The 27,406-nt window shown below is 41.9% G+C and overlaps 2 protein-coding genes across 2 annotated transcripts; one reads left to right on the top strand and one right to left on the bottom strand.

The window, feature by feature from the left end:
• The first annotated feature begins 946 nt into the window (after positions 1-946).
• LOC117443325 (uncharacterized) lies at positions 947-6,871 on the top strand. The gene is made up of 6 exons (XM_034079301.2): positions 947-1,056; positions 1,185-1,255; positions 1,815-1,929; positions 3,309-3,421; positions 3,494-3,608; positions 6,649-6,871. Exons 1-6 carry the CDS (start codon positions 1,014-1,016, stop codon positions 6,846-6,848), a joined length of 657 nt encoding a protein of 218 aa, XP_033935192.1. The 5' UTR covers positions 947-1,013; the 3' UTR covers positions 6,849-6,871.
• Positions 6,872-10,942: 4,071 nt separating this feature from the next.
• On the bottom strand, positions 10,943-26,940 carry ccdc172 (coiled-coil domain containing 172). The gene is made up of 4 exons (XM_034079302.2): positions 26,842-26,940; positions 24,985-25,087; positions 11,326-11,413; positions 10,943-11,092 (listed from the first exon to the last, which is right to left on the bottom strand). Exons 1-4 carry the CDS (start codon positions 26,930-26,932, stop codon positions 11,054-11,056), a joined length of 321 nt encoding a protein of 106 aa, XP_033935193.1. The 5' UTR covers positions 26,933-26,940; the 3' UTR covers positions 10,943-11,053.
• Positions 26,941-27,406: the final 466 nt, after the last annotated feature.

The following is a 27,406-nucleotide window of genomic DNA, read 5'->3' as shown; positions in this document are numbered from 1 at the left end:
CGAGGCTTGCCTACCCGGTTCCGACCCTGCCTGTCCTCGACCTGCCTGATCCCTGATCCTGCCTGTCCCTCGACTATCCTGCCTGGCCTGTATCCACGCTGACCGCCTCGCTCACGCCCTGTCTCTGCCTGTCCCTGACTCACCTTCTGCCCGCTGCCCTCCGGTGCGTTAAACTGCCCGGTCGGTATTCCTCAGATCCAGTGGAATCTCCAATAACGTTTATTACCAATTCTCCTTGGTTTCTCGAGTGCTGCATTTGGGTTCTCCTTAAGGTTGTGACACATCTGCTCGGTAAGATGTCCTGAAATAGGATGGGATATTTATTTATACACTGCCGGACGAATGGTATTAATAAAATAAATCGGAGTATGTTTGTCTGCTCGTTGCTTAAAACATCCAGTATACATAATATGGAAAACTAAGGACACGCACCTCTGTATCTAAAGTCTGAGTTGCATCAGACCACTACAAAAACTGTGAATCTTGCCAAGTATAGTCGTCTCATTTCTAGTCAGAGTGTGTCTTTACACTTGATATAAGAGCTGATAACTTAAGAAGGAACGAGGCAGGGAGATATAGGGTCTTGTTTTTAAGACCCCTTACTTCTCAGATGAAATGTTTTATTTTAAATTGTTATCACAAATCACAAAGCAGAACACTTTGGAGCATTTCTAACACAACATTTCCTGAGTCCGGTCAAATATAATTAAAAGTAGTTTTCCCAGCTAATTACAAGATCTGATTTAAATAAATATCCCATCCTATTTCAGGACATCTTACCAAGCAGATGTTCACTCGCTCTGTTGGCAGATTACTTTGACTTGATAGAAGCGAGAACACCTTGTTTTCATGTGTTTACTCGAGGTTAGTGAAATGTGGGGAATCCAGGGACTTTGATCTCGGCTGAAAGTCACATTATTGACCAATTCTGTAAACGTTGCTCCACAAAAGTCAATAAATCCGCGCTCTGCCTTCACTCCGGGGTCAGACAACACGAATCTGATTCAGCGAAAATGGCTTTACAGGGAGCTCTGATGTGGATTTGCTCACTAGCAGGTAATCTCACGGGTGTAGATCATAAAGGAGAACATGTATACTGAAGAACAAGACGTGTAAATGTGTGTGTGTGCGCGTGTGTGTGTGTGTGTGTGTGTGTGTGTGTGTGTGTGTGTGTGTGTGTGTAGTCTTGTCCTCCTGTGCAGTTCAAGATGAGACTTCTCAGTGCGGATACAGTAGTCTGACGTCTAACCTCAAGGTAAGCTGTGGATGTGTTTACCGTCAGGAAAGCGTTAAAGTGCACATATCGGGTCGGGTTACATTGTGTTCTTTAAGACAAGAAGATACTGTAATATAACAAAAATAATTTACCCAGTGCCTGTGGTGCCGTTTCTCTTTGTTTCTAATTTTAACACATTTTTTGTCGCTTTTCAACCCGTTACTGTAGCTGTCACTTATATTGTCACAATTTTACTTTCTTTTATTGCAGAATTCCTTTATTTGCGAGATATTTAAAAATATTCTTACATTATTATTAGTATTATTTTCCTTATAAAACAAGTATCCTGTCCCGGTATTATCTCAGTCTGTAGGGGTTTTGGGAACTGCATGGCCACTGGTTTAAGTCCACGTATGGACCAAGAAATACAATTAAAAGTGGACTGATAGCTGCAGATGTGATCCAGGAAGTGGAAACATGCTCCTTTGCTAAGCCACCTTTCTGTTAGTGCATTCTTGTGTGTATACGTCTTGTTTGCATGTGTGAATGTCCACTATAACTGTATAATAGCATGTGTTGTTCTTCTACTCACCACCAGGGGGCGGTAGAGTGTGACAACAGCCAGCTGCTGTCCTGGAGTTCAGAGGCGAGAGCTGGCCTGCTGCTGAACCTGAGGAACCTGACGGACAAACTGTACAAACTCCAGCTGAAAGGTAGCAACATATTTAGGATCAGAAAGGATTGTAGTGATAGGAAAACCTTTCATTCAGCTTTCAAGTCTTTCAAGTCTACATTTGGAAAATAAGTCAGATGCTCGATTATGGCAAAAATCATAATCTGGATAATTTGGGTCAATAATTGATATCACGATTATTAAATTTCATTTACTTTGAAAACATCAATTTATTGGAGAAAAACAGTATGTTTTTAACAGTTGATACCCTGACACTTAAGTATAATTCAACTGAAAAACAAAAAATTAATTATAAAAAAATAATCGTTTTATGTCCGTCTGTCTGCCTGCCTGCCTGCCTGCGTGCGTGCGTGCGTGTCTGTCTGTCTGTATTTATGTATGTATGTATGTATGTATGTATGTATGTATGTATGTATGTATGTATGTCTGTCTGTATGTATGTATGTCTGTCTGTATGTATGTTTGTATGTATGTATGTATGAATGTATGTATGTATGTATGTATGTATGTATGAATGTATGTATGTATGTCTGTCTGTATGTATGTATGTATGTATGTCTCTCTCTCTCTCTGTCTGTCTGTCTGTCTGTCTGTCTGTCTGTCTGTCTGTCTGTCTCTCTCTCTCTCTCTGTCTGTCTGTCTGTCTGTCTGTCTGTCTGTCTGTCTGTCTGTCTGTCTGTCTGTCTGTCTGTCTGTCTGTCTGTCTGTCTGTCTGTCTGTCTGTCTGTCTGTATGTATGTATGTATGTATGCAGATCTGTTTTTATGGTCATTCAAACGCCGACTTACTGTTTCGAAAACTGCAAAGATGTTTCCAAGATATGAATGTTATTGTGAGTCTGATGGCTATTGTTTGACTATGTTCTATTTGCATTACATTGTATGGCCTTGTGTTGTCTTCAAAGCAGCTTATGGATGCTTGGAAGTGTTGAGGATATTATACACAGGGCTACTTACTGTTAATGTGATGAATACTGTTGTATTATATCCATCTTGTTTTGTACATCAGTGGAAAAACCTCATGTCTCCTTAGCTTTAAAGATGCAACATTTTGCACTTTTGTTTCAAGCCTTGTAACCAAAGCTTTCCTACTTTTGTATGGACTGGTTGCTTTCTGTAATGATTTATGTTGAAACAATTAAAGTATGCACTTGACTAGTTCATTTAATGTATTAGTATATATTAACACTACTGTAAGCAAGAGTTATTCGTAGTGGTTCCTTGCCAAAGTATTGTGTGGCCCGCAAACCCCCAGTGATGTCCCTATGTGGCCCACGTGCTAATGAAGTCGAATAGCCCTGGCCTAAGGGATAAGTAAATGGCTGATATGAAAATAAAAATTAAATCTAACCGGTTCAATGTTCAATTTCATATTCATTAAATAATCATTGATTTACAGAATGCCAGGATGCAAAGCCAACGCAATGCCCTCAAGCTGAAGTGCCGGAAGACGGAGGGCTGCTGTGCACCACAGTGAGCGACAGGCGCTACTGCAAGCCGATGTGCAACCATGTAAGTGGAATACACAGATACACGTCTGTTGCAAGTAGAAATGTGTATTATAATGTCCTTTTTCTTTCACAGGGTTACGATTTTAGTTTCCTCAGGAGGAGTCGGGTGTATGAAGAGTGCAGTAATCAGACTGGGTTTCAATGGCAGAGTCAGTTCATTGGAGGAAACAAGCTGGCCGTGTGCATCAGTAAGAAAGTGTTTTATCAACTACTTGTTATACCGTTCTGCTTAAGTTCAGAGCGGGAACACGTCGTGCTTTCTGTGGTTACCCTTTCCTGTAGTGTGTCATATCGGTTTGTGTGTACACGGTCTGCAAAGGCTAACATCCCTGTGTTCCCTCCAGAGGGACTTCAGCAGGAGAGGACTCTTTAAAGTAGAGACACTACATACTGATATACACCTGAACATCAGCAGGAGAGGACTCTTTAAAGTAGAGACATTACATGCTGATATACACCTGAACATCAGCAGGAGAGGACTCTTTAAAGTAGAGACACTACATACTGATATACACCTGAACATCAGCAGGAGAGGACTCTTTAAAGTAGAGACACTACATACTGATATACACCTGAACATCAGCAGGAGAGGACTCTTTAAAGTAGAGACATTACATGCTGATATACACCTGAACATCAGCAGGAGAGGACTCTTTAAAGTAGAGACACTACATACTGATATACACCTGAACATCAGCAGGAGAGGACTCTTTAAAGTAGAGACATTACATGCTGATATACACCTGAACATCAGCAGGAGAGGACTCTTTAAAGTAGAGACACTACATACTGATATACACCTGAACATCAGCAGGAGAGGACTCTTTAAAGTAGAGACACTACATACTGATATACACCTGAACATCAGCAGGAGAGGACTCTTTAAAGTAGAGACATTACATGCTGATATACACCTGAACATCAGCAGGAGAGGACTCTTTAAAGTAGAGACACTACATACTGATATACACCTGAACATCAGCAGGAGAGGACTCTTTAAAGTAGAGACACTACATACTGATATACACCTGAACATCAGCAGGAGAGGACTCTTTAAAGTAGAGACACTACATACTGATATACACCTGAACATCAGCAGGAGAGGACTCTTTAAAGTAGAGACATTACATGCTGATATACACCTGAACATCAGCAGGAGAGGACTCTTTAAAGTAGAGACACTACATACTGATATACACCTGAACATCAGCAGGAGAGGACTCTTTAAAGTAGAGACACTACATACTGATATACACCTGAACATCAGCAGGAGAGGACTCTTTAAAGTAGAGACACTACATACTGATATACACCTGAACATCAGCAGGAGAGGACTCTTTAAAGTAGAGACACTACATACTGATATACACCTGAACATCAGCAGGAGAGGACTCTTTAAAGTAGAGACACTACATACTGATATACACCTGAACATCAGCAGGAGAGGACTCTTTAAAGTAGAGACACTACATACTGATATACACCTGAACATCAGCAGGAGAGGACTCTTTAAAGTAGAGACACTACATACTGATATACACCTGAACATCAGCAGGAGAGGACTCTTTAAAGTAGAGACATTACATGCTGATATACACCTGAACATCAGCAGGAGAGGACTCTTTAAAGTAGAGACACTACATACTGATATACACCTGAACATCAGCAGGAGAGGACTCTTTAAAGTAGAGACACTACATACTGATATACACCTGAACATCAGCAGGAGAGGACTCTTTAAGTAGAGACGCTACATACTGATACACACCTGAACATCAGCAGGAGAGGACTCTTTAAAGTAGAGCCACTACATACTGATATACACCTGAACATCAGCAGGAGAGGACTCTTTAAAGTAGAGACACTACATACTGATATACACCTGAACATCAGCAGGAGAGGACTCTTTAAAGTAGAGACATTACATGCTGATATACACCTGAACATCAGCAGGAGAGGACTCTTTAAAGTAGAGACACTACATACTGATATACACCTGAACATCAGCAGGAGAGGACTCTTTAAAGTAGAGACACTACATACTGATATACACCTGAACATCAGCAGGAGAGGACTCTTTAAAGTAGAGACACTACATACTGATATACACCTGAACATCAGCAGGAGAGGACTCTTTAAAGTAGAGACATTACATGCTGATATACACCTGAACATCAGCAGGAGAGGACTCTTTAAAGTAGAGACACTACATACTGATATACACCTGAACATCAGCAGGAGAGGACTCTTTAAAGTAGAGACATTACATGCTGATATACACCTGAACATCAGCAGGAGAGGACTCTTTAAAGTAGAGACACTACATACTGATATACACCTGAACATCAGCAGGAGAGGACTCTTTAAAGTAGAGCCACTACATACTGATATACACCTGAACATCAGCAGGAGAGGACTCTTTAAAGTAGAGACACTACATACTGATATACACCTGAACATCAGCAGGAGAGGACTCTTTAAAGTAGAGACGCTACATACTGATATACACCTGAACATCAGCAGGAGAGGACTCTTTAAAGTAGAGACACTACATACTGATATACACCTGAACATCAGCAGGAGAGGACTCTTTAAAGTAGAGACACTACATACTGATATACACCTGAACATCAGCAGGAGAGGACTCTTTAAAGTAGAGACACTACATACTGATATACACCTGAACATCAGCAGGAGAGGACTCTTTAAAGTAGAGACATTACATGCTGATATACACCTGAACATCAGCAGGAGAGGACTCTTTAAAGTAGAGACACTACATACTGATATACACCTGAACATCAGCAGGAGAGGACTCTTTAAAGTAGAGCCACTACATACTGATATACACCTGAACATCAGCAGGAGAGGACTCTTTAAAGTAGAGACACTACATACTGATACACACCTGAACATCAGCAGGAGAGGACTCTTTAAAGTAGAGACACTACATACTGATATACACCTGAACATCAGCAGGAGAGGACTCTTTAAAGTAGAGACGCTACATACTGATATACACCTGAACATCAGCAGGAGAGGACTCTTTAAAGTAGAGACGCTACATACTGATATACACTTGAAAATGAACATACTATGGCCTCTTCAAATATTTTGATTCCTTCACTATGTTTTATAACTTTCGTATGTCTTAAAAAAATGAAAGACACATTATATATTTACCTTGCCAGTAAAGTAGACCCTCATTTTGTTTTTCTGTATTTCTAGAAGCACACATCCAGGTGTCAGGAGCAGCATCAGCATATTTCTCTGAAGCTCAGGACTGCCTGACAACCAAGAGCAACAGCATAAGGAGCACCATCATGGGGGTTTTTATGTCTGAGCTGAGGAGCGCTGATGTTCAGGGAGGGGCTGAGGACAGCTGTCTTCTATGTGGAAGAACAAGAGTCAGTGATTTATTCACTTAAATAAACATGTTCCAGAACCAGAATCATTTGCATTTTTGAGTTTCAGTATATTGTTGATCAGTGGCAAACAAAAGTGAATTATACTTTTCATTTTAGGTAGGTTTAATCTCCACATTATGATTTCTGAATTAAAAAGCTAACGTTAGGCTATAAAGGAACTACAGCCCGGTCACATGACTTCATGTCTCCACCGCTAAGCTAAAGGTGGCTAATGTTGAGCTATAAAGGAACTACAGCACGGTCACATGACTTCATGTCTCCACCGCTAAGCTAAAGGTGGCTAATGTTGAGCTATAAAGGAACTACAGCCCGGTCACATGACTTCATGTCTCCACCGCTAAGCTAAAGGTGGCTAATGTTGAGCTATAAAGGAACTACAGCACGGTCACATGACTTCATGTCTCCACCGCTAAGCTAAAGGAGGCTAATGTTGGGCTATAAAGGAACTACAGCACGGTCACATGACTTCACGTCACCACCGCTAAGCTAAAGGTGGACTATAAAGGAACTACAGCACGGTCACATGACTTCACGTCCCCACCGCTAAGCTAAAGGCAGCTAATGTTGGGCTATAAAGGAACTACAGCGCGGTCACATGACTTCACGTCACCACCGCTAAGCTAAAGGAGGCTAATGTTGGGCTATAAAGGAACTACAGCACGGTCACATGACTTCACGTCACCACCGCTAAGCTAAAGGAGGCTAATGTTGGGCTATAAAGGAACTACAGCACGGTCACATGACTTCACGTCACCACCGCTAAGCTAAAGGAGGCTAATGTTGGGCTATAAAGGAACTACAGCACGGTCACATGACTTCACGTCACCACCGCTAAGCTAAAGGCGGCTAATGTTGGGCTATAAAGGAACTACAGCCCGATCACATGACTTCACCACTGCTAAGCTAAAGGAGGCTAATGTTGGGCTATAAAGGAACTACAGCACGGTCACATGACTTCACCACTGCTAAGCTAAAGGAGGCTAATGTTGGGCTATAAAGGAACTACAGCACGGTCACATGACTTCACGTCTCCACCGCTAAGCTAAAGGAGGCTAATGTTGGGTGTTATGACGTTTAGTCGTCAGATTTAGACTCTTGTGAGCAACCGCCGCATTTTAAATCCACCAATGGGGTATTTTCTGACGTATTTTATGTGGTAGAACAAAAATCTCTTCAGCTTGTGTTAACCACAGACCTTATTTCAACCAAAAACACATAAAAAAAAACCACCAGAAAAGTGTAAAATTCTAAATAATGTTCAGGCCATTCTATATCAGATCACAACAGTACTCAAACAAGAAGACTTAAAGGGTAAAAGGTGAGGCTCCATGCAGATTAACAGCTGCACTATCATTGATATACAACTACAGAACAGAATTGTTGTATTATTGTTGAATTGTTTTAAGTGTCGGACCCCGGGAAGAGTAGCTTTTGTCAAGAGCAAAAGCTACTGGGGATCCTTAATAAACATAAACAGGACAATTACACCTGCAATTGTCTGGTCGCCATCTTCCCATCTTTCTGCTCGACTTCATTTCACTGTGTTGTAGGTTTGGGGTTTTTACAACCCAACTCCTCTCCGCGTGTTGTCATAACAGGGAGGGAATTAGAAGACACCAGGATACCAGTTAAACAATAATCCGTTTTAATTTAACAAAGTAATAATGCAATACAATATAATACATTACTATACAATTCAAAGAATCATATAAGTAACGTGTGGAGTACTCCCGCCCTTATTCACGCGCTGTGGACATCCTTTCTTCTTGTCAGCGCATGGAGAGAGACCAAAAAACCAGATACACATTTCCCTAATACTAAGAAGGGGTGGCGTTTCATTTGGGAGATACCAACACGCTATCTCACAGGGAATCAGCGCGGGCAGCTATGAAAGCCACAGGTGTTGGGAAGGCCTGCAGGATGCGCATCATTATATCCGGGGAAAATGTCCCTCCCAATTTGCAAAGCCTATCGATGGTTTAACCCAGAAAAACACTCAAAGGGATAATCTTTTCACTCAAAACAGAACTCACGATTAATTCTGCATCTCCCTTCTTCAAAAATAGCCTAAAAACACCCTTTTGATAAACGGGTAAAAGTGAAAGAAAAAGACTATTGCGCTAATCTACTTTTAAGAAAAAGGGAACATTGTTTCAGGAATCTATAAAAAAACCTCCATGATGAAGAGGAAAAATGTACTTTTTGTTCCTTCAACTATTAACACACAGGAATGTATAAACCCACACATATATTAGGGATAACATGATGCAATACACCTCCTATAGATGGGTGACATTAAAATGAACATACCAAAAATATGCGGCCTCCATTCTTTGGTACAATATCTCACATCAATTTCCACAACTGACAGTCACTCATTATTTACGTGCTTTATGGAAAGACGAGTTGAAATGAGGTTAACCACTCTGCCAAATGGTCTGCCCTCAGTTTCTGCTAACACTTGCAGGCGCAGCTCCACGAGGTCAAACTGTCAAACTGAAGCTGCAGGATCTCATTAAGCAGCCATTGACATCCCACATGATTCTATTAGGAGTCGCTCTAATCAGAGGGGAATGACCCTCAGAACGACCCTCTGCTGTCGACAGCCTAATCATCAATTACTGAAATAACTGTGTGTGGACTGAGGCAAACTGTAATGGCACACAACTACCTGTAGGGGGCGACAGACACAGCAATGTCAAAGATGCAAAGGTTTTATTGTCATATACACATAAAAAATAGTGCAATACGTCTATATACACTTAAATAGAATATGATATACAAGAACAGAACGTATAATTAAATATTGTACAGTAAGATCAAATGATATATACGGTTTATTGCGGTGATAACTAATTAGATAAATAAGTATTGTGTGTGTTTCTATAATGTTACAACAGACTAATTGTGGGGTGTGTTATATAGGTGTGTGTGCATGTCAACGGTCTGCAAAGGCCAAAATCCCTGTGTTCCCTATCCTAACGCGGAATTTGTTCAATTTGCTATAAGTATAACATGTTTTGTGATTTGTTTTGAGCATGCTGCCCTTTACCTCACCTCATGTGTCCTTGTTAATGGACTGGTCTTGTAGCAGAATATGGTCGTAACATGTTTTTGTTTTGTGTGCCGAATAGGGAGAGCATTCAAATTGATACAAAATAAAGAAGGAGGGGTCTGAGCTCATGCGGGACCCGGCAGCTACCGTCTAAACTAAATGCTGCCGTGATGAAACGCCATATCATGGATTATCAAGGATCTGAAACAGTCTGGAGCTCAAAGGCTTTCTCTCTTGCCGGTTATACCACAAGGTGAGTTCCTTTCTACTTCCTGCTTCTTCACACACATGCTCTCCAGCACAGGTTAGCTCTGAGTGTTAGCCATGCTAATGTAAACACCGACCATATTACGTCCAAAACAGTCGGGCATTGTTTCTGATAGCAGCTTTCTGATTGGCCCGTGGGTCCACATTTCAGATGTTACGTCACATCGGACGCACATCTGGATCAGCTCCGTTGTTCCTCGTTTTTAGAGATTTGGGTACGGAGGAAAAGAGAGAGGGTTTTATTTCCTGACGCTGCGTGAGTTCCCCGACACACCGGGGACACATGTTGATGTATAGAAGACATCAGAAAGTGCATTTTGCATGATAGGTCCCCTTTAAAGTGTTAACTTCTCTAGCCAGATTATTGATTGAAAGTAAAAAAATAGTGTTGGCTTTAATTTTACAGCATATTTTAAAGGTTTTTTTACCCTAAATACCATATCAGTTACTTCATTAAATTAATCAGAAAGTATAATGATGGTTGCCTTTTCCTATCATGCTATTTTGGATTCAATTCAACGTTGATGCTATTTAAATCCAGTGTGTATTGCAATGTTACACTTTGTCCACTAGAGGGCAGTACAACACCACTTTGTGAATACCTCCCTTATGTATATGTTAGTCATGTTCCAATAAATAACATGTAAACAGGAATATTTATGACTGAAGCAAAGGTATAAACAGATCGGCACATCGTATATAAGCTTGGGAAAGAAACCGGTTTCAACCCTGAGGTCATGCACAGAAAGGAACTTGCTCTTGTAACGTATGACGGTTTATTATCTCTTGTTTGCTCCTTCCTGTCCTCTTTCTTCCCTTAACTCCTGTCTGTTCATAGTCATGTTTGTTTTTACCAGAAGAACCAATATAACCTGTATCGTCCTCATCGCGGCTCGCTCTCCTGGCTGCTGTCCAGCTTCTGCTGAAAGAAAAAAACCAACAAAGGAGAGAAGAAATAGGATGAATATGAATGAACTTCCTTTTCCCATAGTGTGTATTTCAAAATGACTAATGATGTGCTACGCATGTGCTTGAAAGACAGCTCTGTGCCGTGGTGTGACATGCACATAATGCCGTGTGATTCTGGGAGGATGTGAATAACTTTGTCCATGATTAAACAGTTTTTCTATAAGCTTTGTAGAGAGGCTTTCTCACCGACTTCAGGAAGTGTATCTCTGATTGCAGAGCCTCTCTCAGAAGCTCCAGCTCTCCTGCTTTATGCATCTCCAGCTCCTGCCTCAGCCTAAACAAATGAGACACATGTGAGCAAGTGAAGGGGCGCTGGAGAGGAAAGAAAGAAATACAAATAAACCTGAAATGCAAGTTTAAAGAAAGCACTGATAAGCAGTTTTGTTTCTACGTGTTTTCTTTGCTTCACTATACTAGCGCTTTTGTGTTTTACCACTGACAAGTAAACATTTAAATTAACCTGAAACCTGCTGTACCGTGCACGTTGGTCTTCATGTCGATCGTGACAGAATGCCAGTTTGTTTTTGTGACACGGCCAAATATTGTCACATAGTGTTGATCTCTGTAGTCAAGGGAATATAAAAGACTACAAATCCCATGGTGCCTTTAAGAGACAAGAGCCGCGTTCACACTGCGGTACTTTTCCCACAAAGGTTCATGTGAACTTAGTTCATGCGAACTCTTTAGTTCGCATGAACTAAGTACAGATCGCGTTCACATCAGAAAAAGTCCCTGGGGGAGGATTAGGCAAATGAAGCCGCTGACGACACTTCTTCTTCTTCTTCTGCTTTGGGTTTACTGGCAGGCCGCAAACCACTTCACGGCGTATACTGCCGCCCCAAAGTCCCCAGCCGGAAGTCCCCGGAGTTGGGGAAGGCTTCAGTAGAAGCTGCTGGGAGTCCCAGCAGCTGCTACTGAAGCCTTCCGAGTAAATCGCCAGAACGCCGACACCTCCTCATCTCCACCGCTCCCATGTTTTATTTTGTGTTGCCATAAGTTAGTCTCTCTGCGTTTCTGCGCTGGGCTAATGCTAATAATGCTAATGCTAATAATGCTAATGCTAATAATGCTAATGCGAGGATAATAAAATGGCGGCTTCACAAAACTTGTTGGGAGTTTTACGGGGCGTGGTTTGCAATCCGCCCAGCCAATCAGACATATAGCTCTTTTCTCAAAAAAGAGCCGCTCGAAAGTCCCTGCTCTCTAGCAGGGACTTTCGAGGGGGTAAAAAGGTTCGCATGAACTACTTTTCGTACCGGCTCTTTTGGTGTGAACGCGATCATGAACTAAGTTCGCATGAACCTTTGTGGGAAAAGTACCGCAGTGTGAACGCGGCTCTAGTTATGTGTGGAAGCAGGGTGTGTGCAGGAATCCTGAAGTCAGATGGAAGACCTTTAAAACCCTTTCCGTACACTTTAAGACCTCATCGCCACTTGGAGTTCTAACCGGTTACCTTGGCGACACACTTCACCTCACATTGACTATACACAGTATTGATTGTCCTTCCTCCTTATCTTCCAACCATTTGGACGCAGACTTGCATTTCCCCATAACGATGTTGCTTAGCAACCGGCGTAAACGGACCTTCAGATGACGTCAAACCCAACGGGATGCCATCAATAATCTCCACAGAATCTCACGACACGCCTACGCCGTGATTACATTCAGGCAGCCGGCAGAACACGACCTCTCTGGACCATTCATATACTTATTGGAAACAAGCTACAAAATGTAACACCTTGGAAAATGCCCTTTTTAATAGCCTTCATTTTCGCTAATGTATCAACTTTGAATGACCCCGCGGACACCCTGGGAAGACAGCGTTCATTACCTTTACATGTGTATCACTACCTTAGGAGTGACCTTGCTTTCACCCCAACACTTACACACAACTGAAACCTATTGTTCACATTGACATCTTGATAGTGACAGAACATTGTTAAAGCCAGTTTTGGGGGGGTTTGTGACACATATTGTCACCTAGCTTTGAGCAGTGTAGTCAAGGGAATATAAAAGACTACAAATCCCATGGTGCAAGCATTTAAGAGACACAGTTACGGTCCGTCCACACAGCAGCTTCAGAAGCAACTTCCACCGCTTCTCTGCCCGTTGACTTTGAATGGGGATGACGTCACTTTGCCTCGCTTTTCGCCGAACTGCATTGTGGGGGAGCGAAGCGAAGATTTCCAGGATTTCCAGGATTCAAAAGTTGAGCAATGTTCAACTTTTGAAGCTGAGCTGGAAGCGCCAGCCAATCAAACACGTTTATGCAAATCTGACAGTAGAAGCGCTAGCCAATCAAACTGCGTGTAAGCAGGGAGAGCCAGACCGCAGTTCATTTCCTCATATTCCAAACGAGAAGTTACGGGAGCAAATCACCCGGTTCTTTACGACCAGAACTATTAACGGGATACAAACCGGAGGAACCAGGCGTGGAGGGAGGAGGCAGAGACAGTGGGGGAACTGGTAGGGTTTCGCCTGTTTGGGGAGTTTATATATATATATTGCTCGCATTAAATCCCCAAGCTGTCAGACACGCCCAGCTCCAAGATGTTCAAGATTTTTGAAAAGCTGCTGTGTGGACGTACCGTTATGGGCAACCTGTGTGGAAGACAGGCTTGGAATTTCGTCATGTTAGGGGCAAGGCCATTTGGCCTTTGGTGTCACACGTTTTTTCAAGGCGCAAAGGCCATTGAGGGAAACATTTGGATTTGGAGCTTACAAATAAATAACTTCACTTTTTGACAAGAAAAACACACGAAAAACCAACATGGAAAACAAATCACTTTTTTAATATCAATAATGTCAAACATTATATCATCCTATAGGCCTATGCCTCCTTAGTATTACCGTATATAAAATAAAATACTCTACTTTGAATAATTAGTGTTTGGTATGTTTTTCATCTACTACTTCTCCCATTCACAAAACCAGAATCAAATAAAAAAATCCAAAATTCTATTAATATGTAACAAATATATTTCAGAGCAGAAGAAACAGCCTTCAAGGGTCAAACTCTGCACATAAATCATTCAGCAGTGTGTGTGTGTGTGTGTGTGTGTGTGTGTGTGTGTGTGTGTGTGTGTGTGTGTGTGTGTGTGTGTGTGTGTTCTCACAGCTCTGTTCAGAAACTGAATACAATCGTTGCTTTAATTCTGTCTGTAGGACGTTGTTGTGAGTGTGGACGGAGCAGCTGCAGGTTAGTTTAGCCTGATTGATCCATTCAGAAAACACGCATTTTAAAAGATGTTTCTCTGCCGTCTGTCTGCAGACTTGTCAAAGCATTAATTCATGTTTTTTACTAACCGGTATCAGTATGTAGTTACTTCAGCATCATTTTGAAACGTGTATTACAATTAAATCACTGTAAAATAGGTTAATTTTGTCGTAGTTGGTTTCCACCACAGTATTTACATGGAAATAAGCCCCGCCCCCTCTCCAGCGCGTTCTGTTTGAATGACAGGAGTAAACACAGCTGACAGCCGAGGTGAAACTCCAGCGGTGAGAGCGATGAGAATATTCGCATGCCATCGCGTCCGTTGTGAACGCAGCATAACGCAGTTCAGAAAACACTGTTCTGTCGCTTTTAAAGCAACTTCGAGATGTTAACAGTGTGAAGCGCACAAAGGCCACGGTGACCGTACAATTATTTGTGGGGCATAACGGCCAGACAGAGGGGCTACGACAGCCATGGCCGCCGTGAAAATCCTACCTGTGTGGAAGACACCACAAATACACAGTTTATTAACATTAAATATAATAGAAAGAAAGACCATCTAAATTGTTTATCATCTTATTTGAGTTTTCCCTTTCGTTCGACTCTTGTAAACGCCTATTTTCTTATTTGAATGTGTGTGAAAACATTTTTTTTTTTGATTAAGCACGAGTCCCATAATATCAATGCAGCTTCAGAAACCAAACATGTCGTAATAACTGTGAGTAAAACTAACAAATTGAAAGATAACACATTTGAAATGTCTGTTTAAAATGTGGCTTAAGGAAACAAAGGAAAGAAGCTCATGCACAATATGCAGTATCCCAACTTAGTAGAATAAAGTGTTGGGTTTTATATCAACACATTTCCCTGAAACATGACTTGTTTGATGTTTTCAGATGTAAACAGCAGGAATTCACACCTTTGTTTACATGGACTAAATCAACACAACTGGAAATGCTCTGGATTATTTAGACATTTAGGCCCCGTCCACACGGAGACGATTTCAGTTGTATCCGCTAAAGTTCTCTATCGTATAGACAAGGCCGAAACGGAGCCGCGGCTTCGGAGCCCGAAACCGATGCACTTTGAAACCGGCTCCCAGAGTGGGTAAGTCTGGAGACGACATGACACGCTTGGGCCTCAATATGTACTGAATCAATGATGCAATAGCCCCGCCTCCCGCCACCTCTCCTGCTCACCCCCGCGTCATTGCTGATGCGTTTCGCCAACAACAACAACAATGGCGGATCACAGGGTTGCGTTCCTACTCCAGATGCTACTGACCATGATACAGATTTTAGTGCAAAATCTACTGCTCCTCTACCACAACCATCAGCAATGTTCGGGGGGTCTGTTCTTCTGTGCTTTTGGTGTATTTTGTGGCGGAAGTACACGGACAGGCCCGGCATATGTACTACAGCGTCTCCAGCGGTTTCGTGTGGACGGACAAGTTTCTTGAGTCGATTCCGTGTGGACGGAAGACTTTTTTTAAATCGACTTCGGTTCAAAATCGCTTTCGTCTCCGTGTGGACGGGGCCTTAGAAAACTCCCACATCAGGCGAGTTGTTTGACCGTTAATGTTCACAATGATTTGTTGTACGATACAAGTTACTGCAAGCTCACAGGAAGTAGAGACTTGATGATACTTGGCTAACACTTGTTCATCCTTCTTCAAACATCTTTATGTAACCTTTGTGACACACTAGCTAGTCGGTACTTAGGGAACAATATCTCCTCTAGATATCCTATTTCAAATGCATATCATACCTCTGTTTCATTCTTAGATAAACAAGGACTGAACCAGATTAACAAAAGCCACGTAAAACAGCTATAGAGGACACTTTTCTTTGCCACACCACAAAAGAAAATATCCTTTTCCACGAACTAAAAACAATCTTTAACTTTGTCTGCTCTCGCACTATACTTTATAAAAAAAACAGGCAATTGAATACTCAGTCGAGATTGCTTTTATTGAAAAACTAAAACATATATTTGATCTCTTGGCTGTGAGTGTACGGTTCTGCAAGGTGTTGGAAGGATCTATACCGAGACAAGATACCTCTATATCTCTTTTATTGGAAGTTAATGAAACAATAACACAGCATTGCATTTTTCAGTTTGAACACAAAGCACAGTTTTAAAACTTCACACTTCTCTGTGGAAGATCAGATTTCAATGTGTGTTTTCATTTGGCAATTTATTGATTTGTCATCTTCTCGGCCGTCTGAATATGATGAGTCTTACTCTCGAATGCTGGTTTATTTCTATTTTGAGATGTTTCTATTATAGAATTGTGTGTTTCTAATCTTTTAAGTTGTACAATGCCTTGTTTTGTTTTATGATGCTGCAACAAAACGTGTTTTTCCCAAATTGGGATTAATAAAACACATCTTATCTTTAAAGCCGAGCAGAATGATGTTTCCAACCGAAAGACACCCAGCTTTCTGGATATCAGTGGTTGCTGCTAGGGATGTCCCGATCACCTTTTTTTGCTACCGATCCGATTCCGATCATTTGATTTTGACAATCTGCCGATACCGATTTTTCCCGATCCGATCTTTATGCAATGCATTAAGAGAAAAAAAAGGTAACAGATAACGGCTGGTCATCCAACGCGATGAATTCAGCTATCTTGGCTGTTATTCTTTGGCCTTTTCTCTGTTCTGGGGCAGTTTCTCTTTCCTTTTGAAAGTCTCTGAAAGTGTCGGTTGTCTCAGTGCCGTTACCTGAGTGGCCGCTGTGTACTCGCCGTGTTGTTGTTGGTGTTTGTTTCTCAGGTAGCGTGTTAGATTGGTCGTGTTGAACGTAGCTCTGTTCTTTCCACCACGCGGAACCTCCTTCTTGCAAACATTGCATCTGGCTGTTCCACTGCCTTCGCTTTCAATTTTATAATACTTCCAAACTCCTGACATTTTCTCTGTCCCGACTCCCGAGTCACCAGCTGAACGTAGCCTCTCGTTAGCTTGCTGCTGCTATTAGACACTGCGCCCACTCTGTTGCTTTGAGAGGAATAAGCAACCAGGTCTGAAAACAAGCCCAAAAGAAGCAACACATACATGATGTTGTGTAATTTTAAACCAAAACTAAGTCCTCAGGATGACTTTAAGACGTGAACATGGTCATTTTTGTTTTGTAACATTAAATAATAATAAAAAAAATTATAAAAAAAAAAATCCCGATCCCCGATTTTTTTCTCCCGATCCCCGATTTTTTGAAAATCACGTGATCGGCTCCGATCCCCGATCACGTGATCGGATCGGGACATCTCTAGTTGCTGCCGTTTAATATCACATTTCTGCGGAGCATCCTCGAATGAGCCTTTGGGACTAACGCAGCGGTAATATATCAATGAGGAAAATCCGACACATCGGAAAATACACACAACTCCTAAATCAGGCACCGCGAGAGGATAGTCCAGGTGTCTCTCTCTGTGCTGTGCGACCATGCTCTGCCTGTTTTGCACACTGAACACTTTTTAAATGACTGTAGCACTCGCTCAAATCGACACGCATTCAATTTCAAACAATCAATAAGCGCAGAGTTAAATATGCGTTTTAAAGGGAGGCTGCAGACGGGATTGATGGCTTCGGCTCAGAATGGATGATCACGAGAATGAGTGAGAGGACGCCCTCCCTCAGAAGACTCGTCCTCAGCACTTCCTCGGGCTAATAAGCCCGCCAGTAATGAAGGGCCTCGTATGTTTAATGAAGCTGAAGGATGAGCACGACATGCTTCCAACATGCATGATTTAGGGCGATGCTAAGGGGGGGAACTCAGAGGAGAGACATGAGCGGAACGTGGGGAGGAAGGAAAGGACGGAGAACGAGAAAGATGATGCGATCTTGTCTTCTCATTTTGCTGAAACTCCATCATATACAATGTTTGTTGTTTATCTGGAAAGCCCACTAACGTGTTGTGTGATGTTGGGCATTACAAATAAAGTTTGATTTGATTTGATGAGGAGAGTTTACCGATGTAAGAAAAGGGGTTTCTCAATAATATTGATTTTTAAGACGCGATTACCATGGATTCAAGAGTTCAAGATAAAGAGGTGGTTGCTATATCTATAGAACATTGAATACATACTGATATACACCTGAACATCAGCAGGAGAGGACTCTTTAAAGTAGAGACACTACACACTGATATACACCTGAACATCAGCAGGAGAGGACTCTTTAAAGTAGAGACACTACACACTGATATACACCTGAACATCAGCAGGAGAGGACTCTTTAAAGTAGAGACACTACATACTGATATACACCTGAACATCAGCAGGAGAGGACTCTTTAAAGTAGAGACACTACACACTGATATACACCTGAACATCAGCAGGAGAGGACTCTTTAAAGTAGAGACACTACATACTGATATACACCTGAACATCAGCAGGAGAGGACTCTTTAAAGTAGAGACACTACACACTGATATACACCTAAACATCATCAGGAGAGGACTCTTTAAAGTAGAGACACCACATACTGATATACACCTGAACATCAGCAGGAGAGGACTCTTTAAAGTAGAGACACTACACACTGATATACACCTGAACATCAGCAGGAGAGGACTCTTTAAAGTAGAGGAACTACATACTGATATACACCTGAACATCAGCAGGAGAGGACTCTTTAAAGTAGAGACACTACATACTGATATACACCTGAACATCAGCAGGAGAGGACTCTTTAAAGTAGAGCTGTCTAAACCTCATCATCTAGACAGGTGGGGGAATGTGAATCACTTGTCTTCTGGTATTGAATAGAAGACATTACCAAAGTAGAGGCATCAGAAATAACAATGACCCTTCCTTCCTGGAACACTATTGATCTCCGGTCTTTCATTAAATGAAGGAAGTCTCTTTGTGGAGAAACACGTTGGACATCCTTCATTCATATTCTACCATTAGTTAATAGTCCGCTGTGATGAGCAGACACGTGCCTTTACAAGTTCAGTTGTTGCACACAAAGGTTGAAAGGTTTGTAATTATATTGCCTTTAATTTCTAAATTGCTTCGAAATCAGCGTTCGCTCGCAACAGTCTTAGGTGCAGCTTCGAAAATAGATTTACAGCCATTTAATAAACTAGTTTCAACACACCGTCAGGATTTGCGACTAAATAATATGAAAGATATGCTGTCAGCGGCTCTTCTCCACAGAATTAGAGCATATACAGTGAGTGTATACATTAGGAGGGGTTAACAGAAAGGTGTTAGGAGTGTGACGAAGGGAACTTAGGGCACTTTATTAGCGTGATTGCACAGTATATGTTGTCTGTGGCTGATGACGGTGTGCACCTGGTGTCCTGTGGTGTCTCCTCCCCCCTCACCTGTGTCTTGTTGTGCTGATTGGAGTGGGTGTATTTAGGCTCGGTTTCTCTGTCTGTGGAGAGGGCTGGGGTTGCAGTCGGATAGTTTAAAAATCAGCTCCTAAGTTCTAACCCTATCGTCTATTCCTTGACCTCTGAGTGAAAGGTCACGGGGTTAAGGGATAGTGGATAGGAGAATTCAAAAGGACTTAGGAGAAGAGACTGCGGTACTTTAGAGAATCCGAATGCACTTTCACTATCCGACGTGTTTATGATGCGCCAGCGGACGTCATTGTGTGCGTCTGCTGCTGTGGGGTAACCATGGAAACCACAGTTTTCTATACAGCGGACTACAACATGGATGTTTAATAAGAACGAGGGACTACTGTAAAGTCCTCTAGAGACTCTGCAGCGTGCTCTGATGCTGCTGCTTTGCTTTATGAACGTGGACAACAGAGAAACAGATTCTTCAGGACCAAAGCTGGAACTGAATAAAAAGGAAAGTGAAACTTCTGCTCGTCCCCCTCTCCCTCCGGTCCACATTAATACAATGATCCCAATACGTATGATTGTATGAACTAAAGATCTTAAATCAATACAGATGTATTTATTATAAACGTTAGTCCTTAACATCTATCACTGTGTATACCACCATTCAGACATCTTTTAGAAGTTGAACAAACCCCACACAGCTCAGTGAAGACTGAAATGTTGACTTTATTTGATCATTTCAGTAAAAACTAACGTTCATATTTCTCTCTTTGATTATAATACTGATGAACGTTCAGAACAAAGCACTTTGGCAACTTACCACCTACGTTTTAAAAAGCTTAATAAGCACCGTAACTTTCATGATATCATTTCTCCGTCATAATCGGTTGTTTCCGTGAACGGCCGACTGTTGAGTGACGGCAAATGCTGCGGCTGCAATGCATTGTGGGGCAGCATTTTCGCTTCTCCTGTCGGTTAGGGAGGTCCAGTGGTTCCTAAGCTAAAGGAGGTTATAAAGGAAGTTTGAAACCTCCTTTCATATCATTCTCATCATTCTAGAGAATTGGAACGGCACTTATCATGGCTGCCACTGAGGGACTTCCGGGTCATTTCACTCCTTTAGGAAGGTTCCTAAGCTAAATGGACTATTCGACTTCAGCCTGGGTGTGTGTGTGTGATCCTTGCGGCTGTGTGTGTGTGTGATCCTTGCGGCTGCAGGATGTGTGAAAGGAGAACCGCAGGATTGAGGCGGTGAACTTTGTGCCCGTGTTTTTAATAAATGCCCACGTCGGGTTATATTTTTGGACGTTCTGCCTCCTTGCTTGGTCTGGGCCGCTCAACGGTCAGCTTCACATGAGTATGAGAATAATTTTAATCAGGCTAAGAAGTGTCTTCGTCTGTCGATAAAAAGTGCCTCAAGCAACACTTGCCTTTTCATTGTCTCTCGCTTCCTATAGCTTATTTTGGTGCCTTGTGAATAAATAAATTAAATGCTAAGAGACTCTGCACAACAGCTGGATTGTCGCAATATCACAGGGTCATATGCAAAGCCAATAAAACCAGGAAATACAACTCGTGCAATATCAAAAGATCTCATGAAACAATATGCATATAATATAATATATATGTGAATATAAAAGCTCACCCCTCTGCCCCTCATTCCTTTCTCCTCCCTTCACCAATCACATTAGTCTGTGTTTATGTCTTCCCACTTGTTCACAATCAAAGCCTTAATTAAGTCACGTTTTATTTGATCTTTATTGGACATTTGTAATTATACTTAGTTATTTAAATATTTGTATTCATAGTATATCTATCCTGAGTTCTGGATCTGAGTCCTGGACTTCGAGTCGTGTCTGAACCTGTCTCTGCGGTCCTGCCTGACTCTCGTCATGCTGCTTCCCTGATGGCTCCACAGGATTGTAGCTGACATCCTCGTGGATTCATCTTCTCATTACAGACACATGCATTTCCTAACATTCGGTCTATACGCTGTAAAATGTATTATCTCTTGATTTCCACACGGCATCTATTGCACGCCTGTCCGTCCTGGAGAGGGATCCCTCCTCTGCTGCTCTCCCTGAGGTTTCTCCCATGTTCCCTTTAAACTGTGGGGTTTCTCCGGAAGTGTTTCCTTGTACGATGTGAGGGTCTAAGGACAAAGGGTCTAAGGACAGGGGGTCTGAGGACAGAGGGTCTGAGGACAGAGGGTCTAATGACAGAGGGTCTAAGGACAGAGGGTCTAAGGACAGAGGGTCTAAGGACAGAGGGGCTAAGGACAGAGGGACCAAGGATAGAGGATCTAAGGACAGAGGGTCTAAGGACAGAGGGTCTGAGGACAGAGGGTCTGAGGACAGAGGGTCTGAGGACAGAGGGTCTAAGGACAGAGGGTCTAAGGACAGAGGGTCAAAGGACAGAGGGTCTAAGGACAGAGGGGCTGAGGACAGAGGGTCTAAGGACAGAGGGTCTAAGGACAGAGGGTCTGAGGACAGAGGGTCTGAGGACAGAGGGTCTAAGGACAGAGGGTCTGAGGACAGAGGGTCTGAGGACAGAGGGTCTGAGGACAGAGGGTCTAAGGACAGAGGGTGTCGTATTGTCATACTGATATTCTGTACAAACTGTGAAGTCCACTGAGACAAATGTGTGACATTGGGCTATAAATAAACATTGATTGATTGATATTCTAAAGTGAGGCAACTGAAACAAAACCACATTTCCTCAGGATTTAAAAAATATATATATCCGGAACTGATTCCAAAAAGTAATAGACAAAATCATTTAAAACAAAATGTGTTCGTTGCAGCACTTTTGAATATAGTGACTTCCACGCATCTGAATATTTGAAATCAATCAATCGGCATACTTTATTAATTAATGATATCAATCTAAAAGCTCAACTCTCTGCCCCTCGTTCCCTTCTCCGCCCTCCATCCATCACATCAGTCCGTGTGTGTCTTCCCACTTGAATGCAACACATTACACATCAACGCCTTAATCAAGCCGAACGGTCTGAAAGCTGTTATGTACACCAGTTGGACAGCAGCCAGCGCGAGAGCCACAGCCGAGCCGCTCCTTCAGCACTTTCTCTCCGTCTGACTCGGGTTAGCTCTGAGTGAATAACACCTTCTATCTAACGAGCGCTGACTGATTCTCCTCTGGTGCTTTGCAAGTGTGTTGAGCATCACACAGCTGTGGCTTCAGCTAAAAGTGCGTGTCGTCGTGGCTTCCTTCCTCGTTTATCTATCAAGCTACTAGACGCCTTAAACAGACATGTTTTAACTCGTTTCCTTTCCTTTGTATTGCTTACAGTTTGAAGAGTTGCTTAGCCTCAAAGGGTTTGGATCAGGGCTATTCAATTAGTTTGGAATGGGCCCGGTTGATGAACATGATCCAAAGCGAGGGGCCGATAGCTTGAAATATGAGCAATCATATTAAGCGCTTCAGATACAGTAAATACTACAACAGCACAGTGGAGTGCATATAGTGTGTTTAATTCAATCAAACAACATCGCCCGCACATTTTTTTAAAGTAGAACAGAACACGTTTTAATTTTTTTATTGAACAATTATTTGTTTAATTGAAGAACGAAAACAAGAATGTTGAGTTAAATATTACTCATCTGTGCATGTGATGGAGGAATGCACAGTGCCTGTAGGGGGTGTGGTCTCAATAGCCATGCAGTAAGCAGTGTGCTATGGCATGGTTTGTTTTAGTCAAGATTATGCTAAAATATACTTTCCCCAACTATATTTATGTTCCCTTTGAAGAGCCAACCTTCAGTTTAGAAAATTCCACGTTTATTCCCGTTTATTCCCGTTAGGGGCGCCGCCAGCGATTTTGGGCTCCATGAAAATATATGACATTGGTTACTTGTCAGTCACGGGCCCTTAGAATCGTCCTAAGTTTTCACCCCCTTACGGCGCCCCTGATTCCCGTTAATTCCCATGGAAAGTTTCCATCTTTGAAAATTCCCGGAATGTAGGTGAAATGATCTAATCATTCACGCAGAGATGCAATCCATGACAGGAGTTGTCACTACAGTAGCTAGTAGGTGGGTTCGATGCAATGTCTTTCCCTCTCTCTCTCAATTTAACACCCTGTCTGGAATAAAGGCACTCTGGCCCAAAACAAATTCTTAAAAAAAAAAATTGTGTGAAGCGCTCAATGAACTACAAGTCTGGTCTTGCACACGTCACCAACACCAAGATGGCCGTCACGTTGGAACATTTCACTTCTTTCTTCCAGAACGAGGCGGAAAGTATTAAACGAGGTGAAAATCACTCCAAGTCTGGGCGCGTTGAGAGCTGCACACACACAAGGGGAGTGAGTCGGTTCCGTGAGAGCCAGCATGCGGGACCGGGACTCTGGGATTTGTAGTCTTTCTAGTTGCGTATTTTTCATAGTCTTATATTTCAACAGTTTTACGACAAACTGTGACTTTTTTAACATGGAAATTATCTTTTAAATTGACAAACATCATGTGTGTAAATCGTGGCAGAATTCCAACGGGATCGAAATATAATCTTTCTCTCTCCATTGACTTCAATACATACTTTTTCCGAAATGGGTAGATGGGCGGGACTTGGCCTCCCTATACTCAAAGGACCAGTCAATGTCGCCCCGGGGCCGGATTTGGGCCGCGGGCTGCCAATTGAATAGCCCTGGTTTAGATGATGTTATGCGATGTGTTGTTAAATAACAAACTTTGACACATCCAACAAAGAAAAGAGGCCTTTACAATATTCAAAACAAAGAAGCAAAACTCAAATAAAATAACAACTTAGGTATTCTTTATTCTTGATAAGGCTTATGTAACTTAAATGGTAGTTTAACGATTTGTACGTGTACGGTTAAAAACTGTTGGTCGACGGTGTCTTTCTAGCAGGCTGCCCATCACTGTCACTTTAGAGCAGGCGCCGTGGGAATTGTAGTTTTTTATAATTGTTGACTACAGACGTCACGATTAGGTGGCCTTTCTTACGAAATCTAAATACTGGCTCTAATAGTGCGTCTACTTCATTTCAGTCAGTTATGTTAAAGAAAGCCTCGTGAGAAGAGGATTGCAGTTGTTGTGTACAGACAGGCCTCCAAAACTAATTAAACATCCCATCTGCTCAGTCAGGAATATTTTAAATATCCGGAAGCCCCTGTGAATTACATTTTTGGATGAGATGCTAAACGGCGTACTGCTGTGTTTACATTTTCATTTCCCTGCAGCTGTTCACTCGTTTGAGACTCATATGGATTATTTTTCTTTGACATAATGGAAGTGATTTAATGGAATCTCTGTCCAAACATATGTATTCTCTCAGTCGATGCCACTCACCTGAGACAGGTGCTGTCAGTGAGAGGCTTCTGACTGACAAACAGACCCTCGGCTCTCAGAGACTCCGTCATCGCTTCAGCTTCACTCAGCTGGAGGTCCAGCTCTGCAGGAACAGAGGATATATGGACTTTATCAGGTGTATATCAGTATGTAGTGTCTCTACTTTAAAGAGTCCTCTCCTGCTGATGTTCAGGTGTATATCAGTATGTAGTGTCTCTACTTTAAAGAGTCCTCTCCTGCTGATGTTCAGGTGTATATCAGTGTGTAGTGTCTCTACTTTAAAGAGTCCTCTCCTGCTGATGTTCAGGTGTATATCAGTATGTAGTGTCTCTACTTTAAAGAGTTCTCTCCTGCTGATGTTCAGGTGTATATCAGTATGTAGTGACTCTACTTTAAAGAGTCCTCTCCTGCTGATGTTCAGGTGTATATCAGTATGTAGTGTCTCTACTTTAAAGAGTCCTCTCCTGCTGATGTTCAGGTGTATATCAGTATCTAGTGTCTCTACTTTAAAGAGTCCTCTCCTGCTGATGTTCAGGTGTATATCAGTCTGTAGTGTCTCTACTTTAAAGAGTCCTCTCCTGCTGATGTTCAGGTGTATATCAGTATGTAGTGTCTCTACTTTAAAGAGTCCTCTCCTGCTGATGTTCAGGTGTATATCAGTATGTAGTGTCTCTACTTTAAAGAGTCCTCTCCTGCTGATGTTCAGGTGTATATCAGTATGTAGTGTCTCTACTTTAAAGAGTCCTCTCCTGCTGGTGTTCAGGTGTATATCAGTATGTAGTGTCTCTACTTTAAAGAGTCCTCTACTGCTGATGTTCAGGTGTATATCAGTATGTAGTGTCTCTACTTTAAAGAGTCCTCTCCTGCTGATGTTCAGGTGTATATCAGTATGGAGTGTCTCTACTTTAAAGAGTCCTCTCCTGCTGATGTTCAGGTGTATATCAGTATGTAGTGTCTCTACTTTAAAGAGTCCTCTCCTGCTGATGTTCAAGTGTATATCAGTATGTAGTGTCTCTACTTTAAAGAGTCCTCTCCTGCTGATGTTCAGGTGTATATCAGTATGTAGTGTCTCTACTTTAAAGAGTCCTCTCCTGCTGATGTTCAGGTGTATATCAGTATGTAGTGTCTCTACTTTAAAGAGTCCTCTCCTGCTGATGTTCAGGTGTATATCAGTATGTAGTGTCTCTACATGTCTCCATGCTTTAATGTTCAAAATGCTCTTTATTTCTCTCATACTGCCTGTAATGCAGCACCTCTTTTCACCCTCTGTCTGAAACCAGAGCCCAGTCTGCTCCGATTGGTTAGCTGGCTGGCTCTGTTGTGATTGGTCAACCGCTTCGAGATGTTAACCTTGGGATTTTAGCCTTTGCAGACCATTTACATGCACAAAAACCGATAGAACACACTACAGGAAAGGGACAGCCTCAAAAAGACATAACACGGCCCCTTTAATAATAATAATAATAATAAATCATACACAAAAATCACTTCTCTGGAACATTACTAGCTTCCAGCTGAGAATCCATACTCTATATGTGAGTAAAGATCCTTTAATATAGATTTGTTTAAGAAAAGTGAGCCGCCCATAGAACCAGAAACATATTAATGTTCTCAATCTGGTCTAAAGATACAACTGCCTACGACTGTACGGCTGCTGTTTTTCTGGCTTACTCCTTTTTGCGTCAAACAGAAAGACCTGAGTGAATGAAACAAGCAAAGGGGCTTGTAAAGCGTGTTGCAGAAAAATAAACCCGTCAGCTTGTCAGTTGCTGGGGTGAAAAGTGCAGCAGTTTAAACCTCTCTCTTTTCCTTTCAGAACCACATCCTCTGACACAATAATAACCTTTCAGCGTTCACCTTTCTGAGCGTTTCCCAGGCTCTGCACTTTGAGCAGCAGCACTCTCTTCTCCTCCTGCAAAGAGCTCATGTGTCGGTTCCTGCGGCTCATCAGATCCATGTCTGGAAGTTAGGGGAGAGAAGACGATTTCAAACTTGAGTGAAAAGCACCAGAGGGGCCGAACTTAACATGGAATTTAGGATTTAGTTTTTTAGATAATGCAACGATTTTTTAAATTCACTTTAACTGTACAAACAATCAAAAACAATGTTCCCTTGAGCCCAACAATACATCACAATGGTTCTCTTTCGCAATTATGGGAGCTTTATTCATGAAAACTAATAAAAACAGTTTCTGATTCAAAGTTACTAGGCTTTAAAACATATTATATATTACGCTTTAAAACCACTGTGACAGCATTTTCTGATAAAACTGCATAATATTTATTGCTGATTATAAAGATTAAATTATAATAACACCCATTTAAACTTCAAAAACACCGCTTGTGTTGTTCTCAAAACTATCTCATTACTGATATTAGTTTTGATATCATTCTCGAACCGCCATCTCTTCCTCACGTCAGTA

The sequence above is a fragment of the Pseudochaenichthys georgianus genome, unplaced genomic scaffold (assembly GCF_902827115.2).
Source record: "Pseudochaenichthys georgianus unplaced genomic scaffold, fPseGeo1.2 scaffold_585_arrow_ctg1, whole genome shotgun sequence".
Taxonomy (NCBI): Eukaryota; Metazoa; Chordata; class Actinopteri; order Perciformes; family Channichthyidae; genus Pseudochaenichthys; species Pseudochaenichthys georgianus.
Note: the sequence above shows the minus strand (reverse complement) of the source record. Positions and strands in the feature narration are given on the sequence as shown.

What these genes read in the sequence shown, in the direction of transcription:
- LOC117443325 (XM_034079301.2), top strand. Translation starts at nt 1,014, where the DNA reads ATGGCTTTACAGGGAGCTCTGATGTGGATTTGCTCACTAGCAG. An exon ending in GTGGATTTGCTCACTAGCAG is followed by an intron (nt 1,057 to 1,184) that starts GTAATCTCACGG and finishes GTGTGTGTGTAG; the next exon opens with TCTTGTCCTCCTGTGCAGTT. An exon ending in GTCTGACGTCTAACCTCAAG is followed by an intron (nt 1,256 to 1,814) that starts GTAAGCTGTGGA and finishes ACTCACCACCAG; the next exon opens with GGGGCGGTAGAGTGTGACAA.
- ccdc172 (XM_034079302.2), bottom strand. Translation starts at nt 26,932, where the DNA reads ATGAGCCGCAGGAACCGACACATGAGCTCTTTGCAGGAGGAGAAGAGA. An exon ending in CCTGGGAAACGCTCAGAAAG is followed by an intron (nt 25,088 to 26,841) that starts GTGAACGCTGAA and finishes CTGTTCCTGCAG; the next exon opens with AGCTGGACCTCCAGCTGAGT. An exon ending in AGATACACTTCCTGAAGTCG is followed by an intron (nt 11,093 to 11,325) that starts GTGAGAAAGCCT and finishes TTTTTCTTTCAG; the next exon opens with CAGAAGCTGGACAGCAGCCA.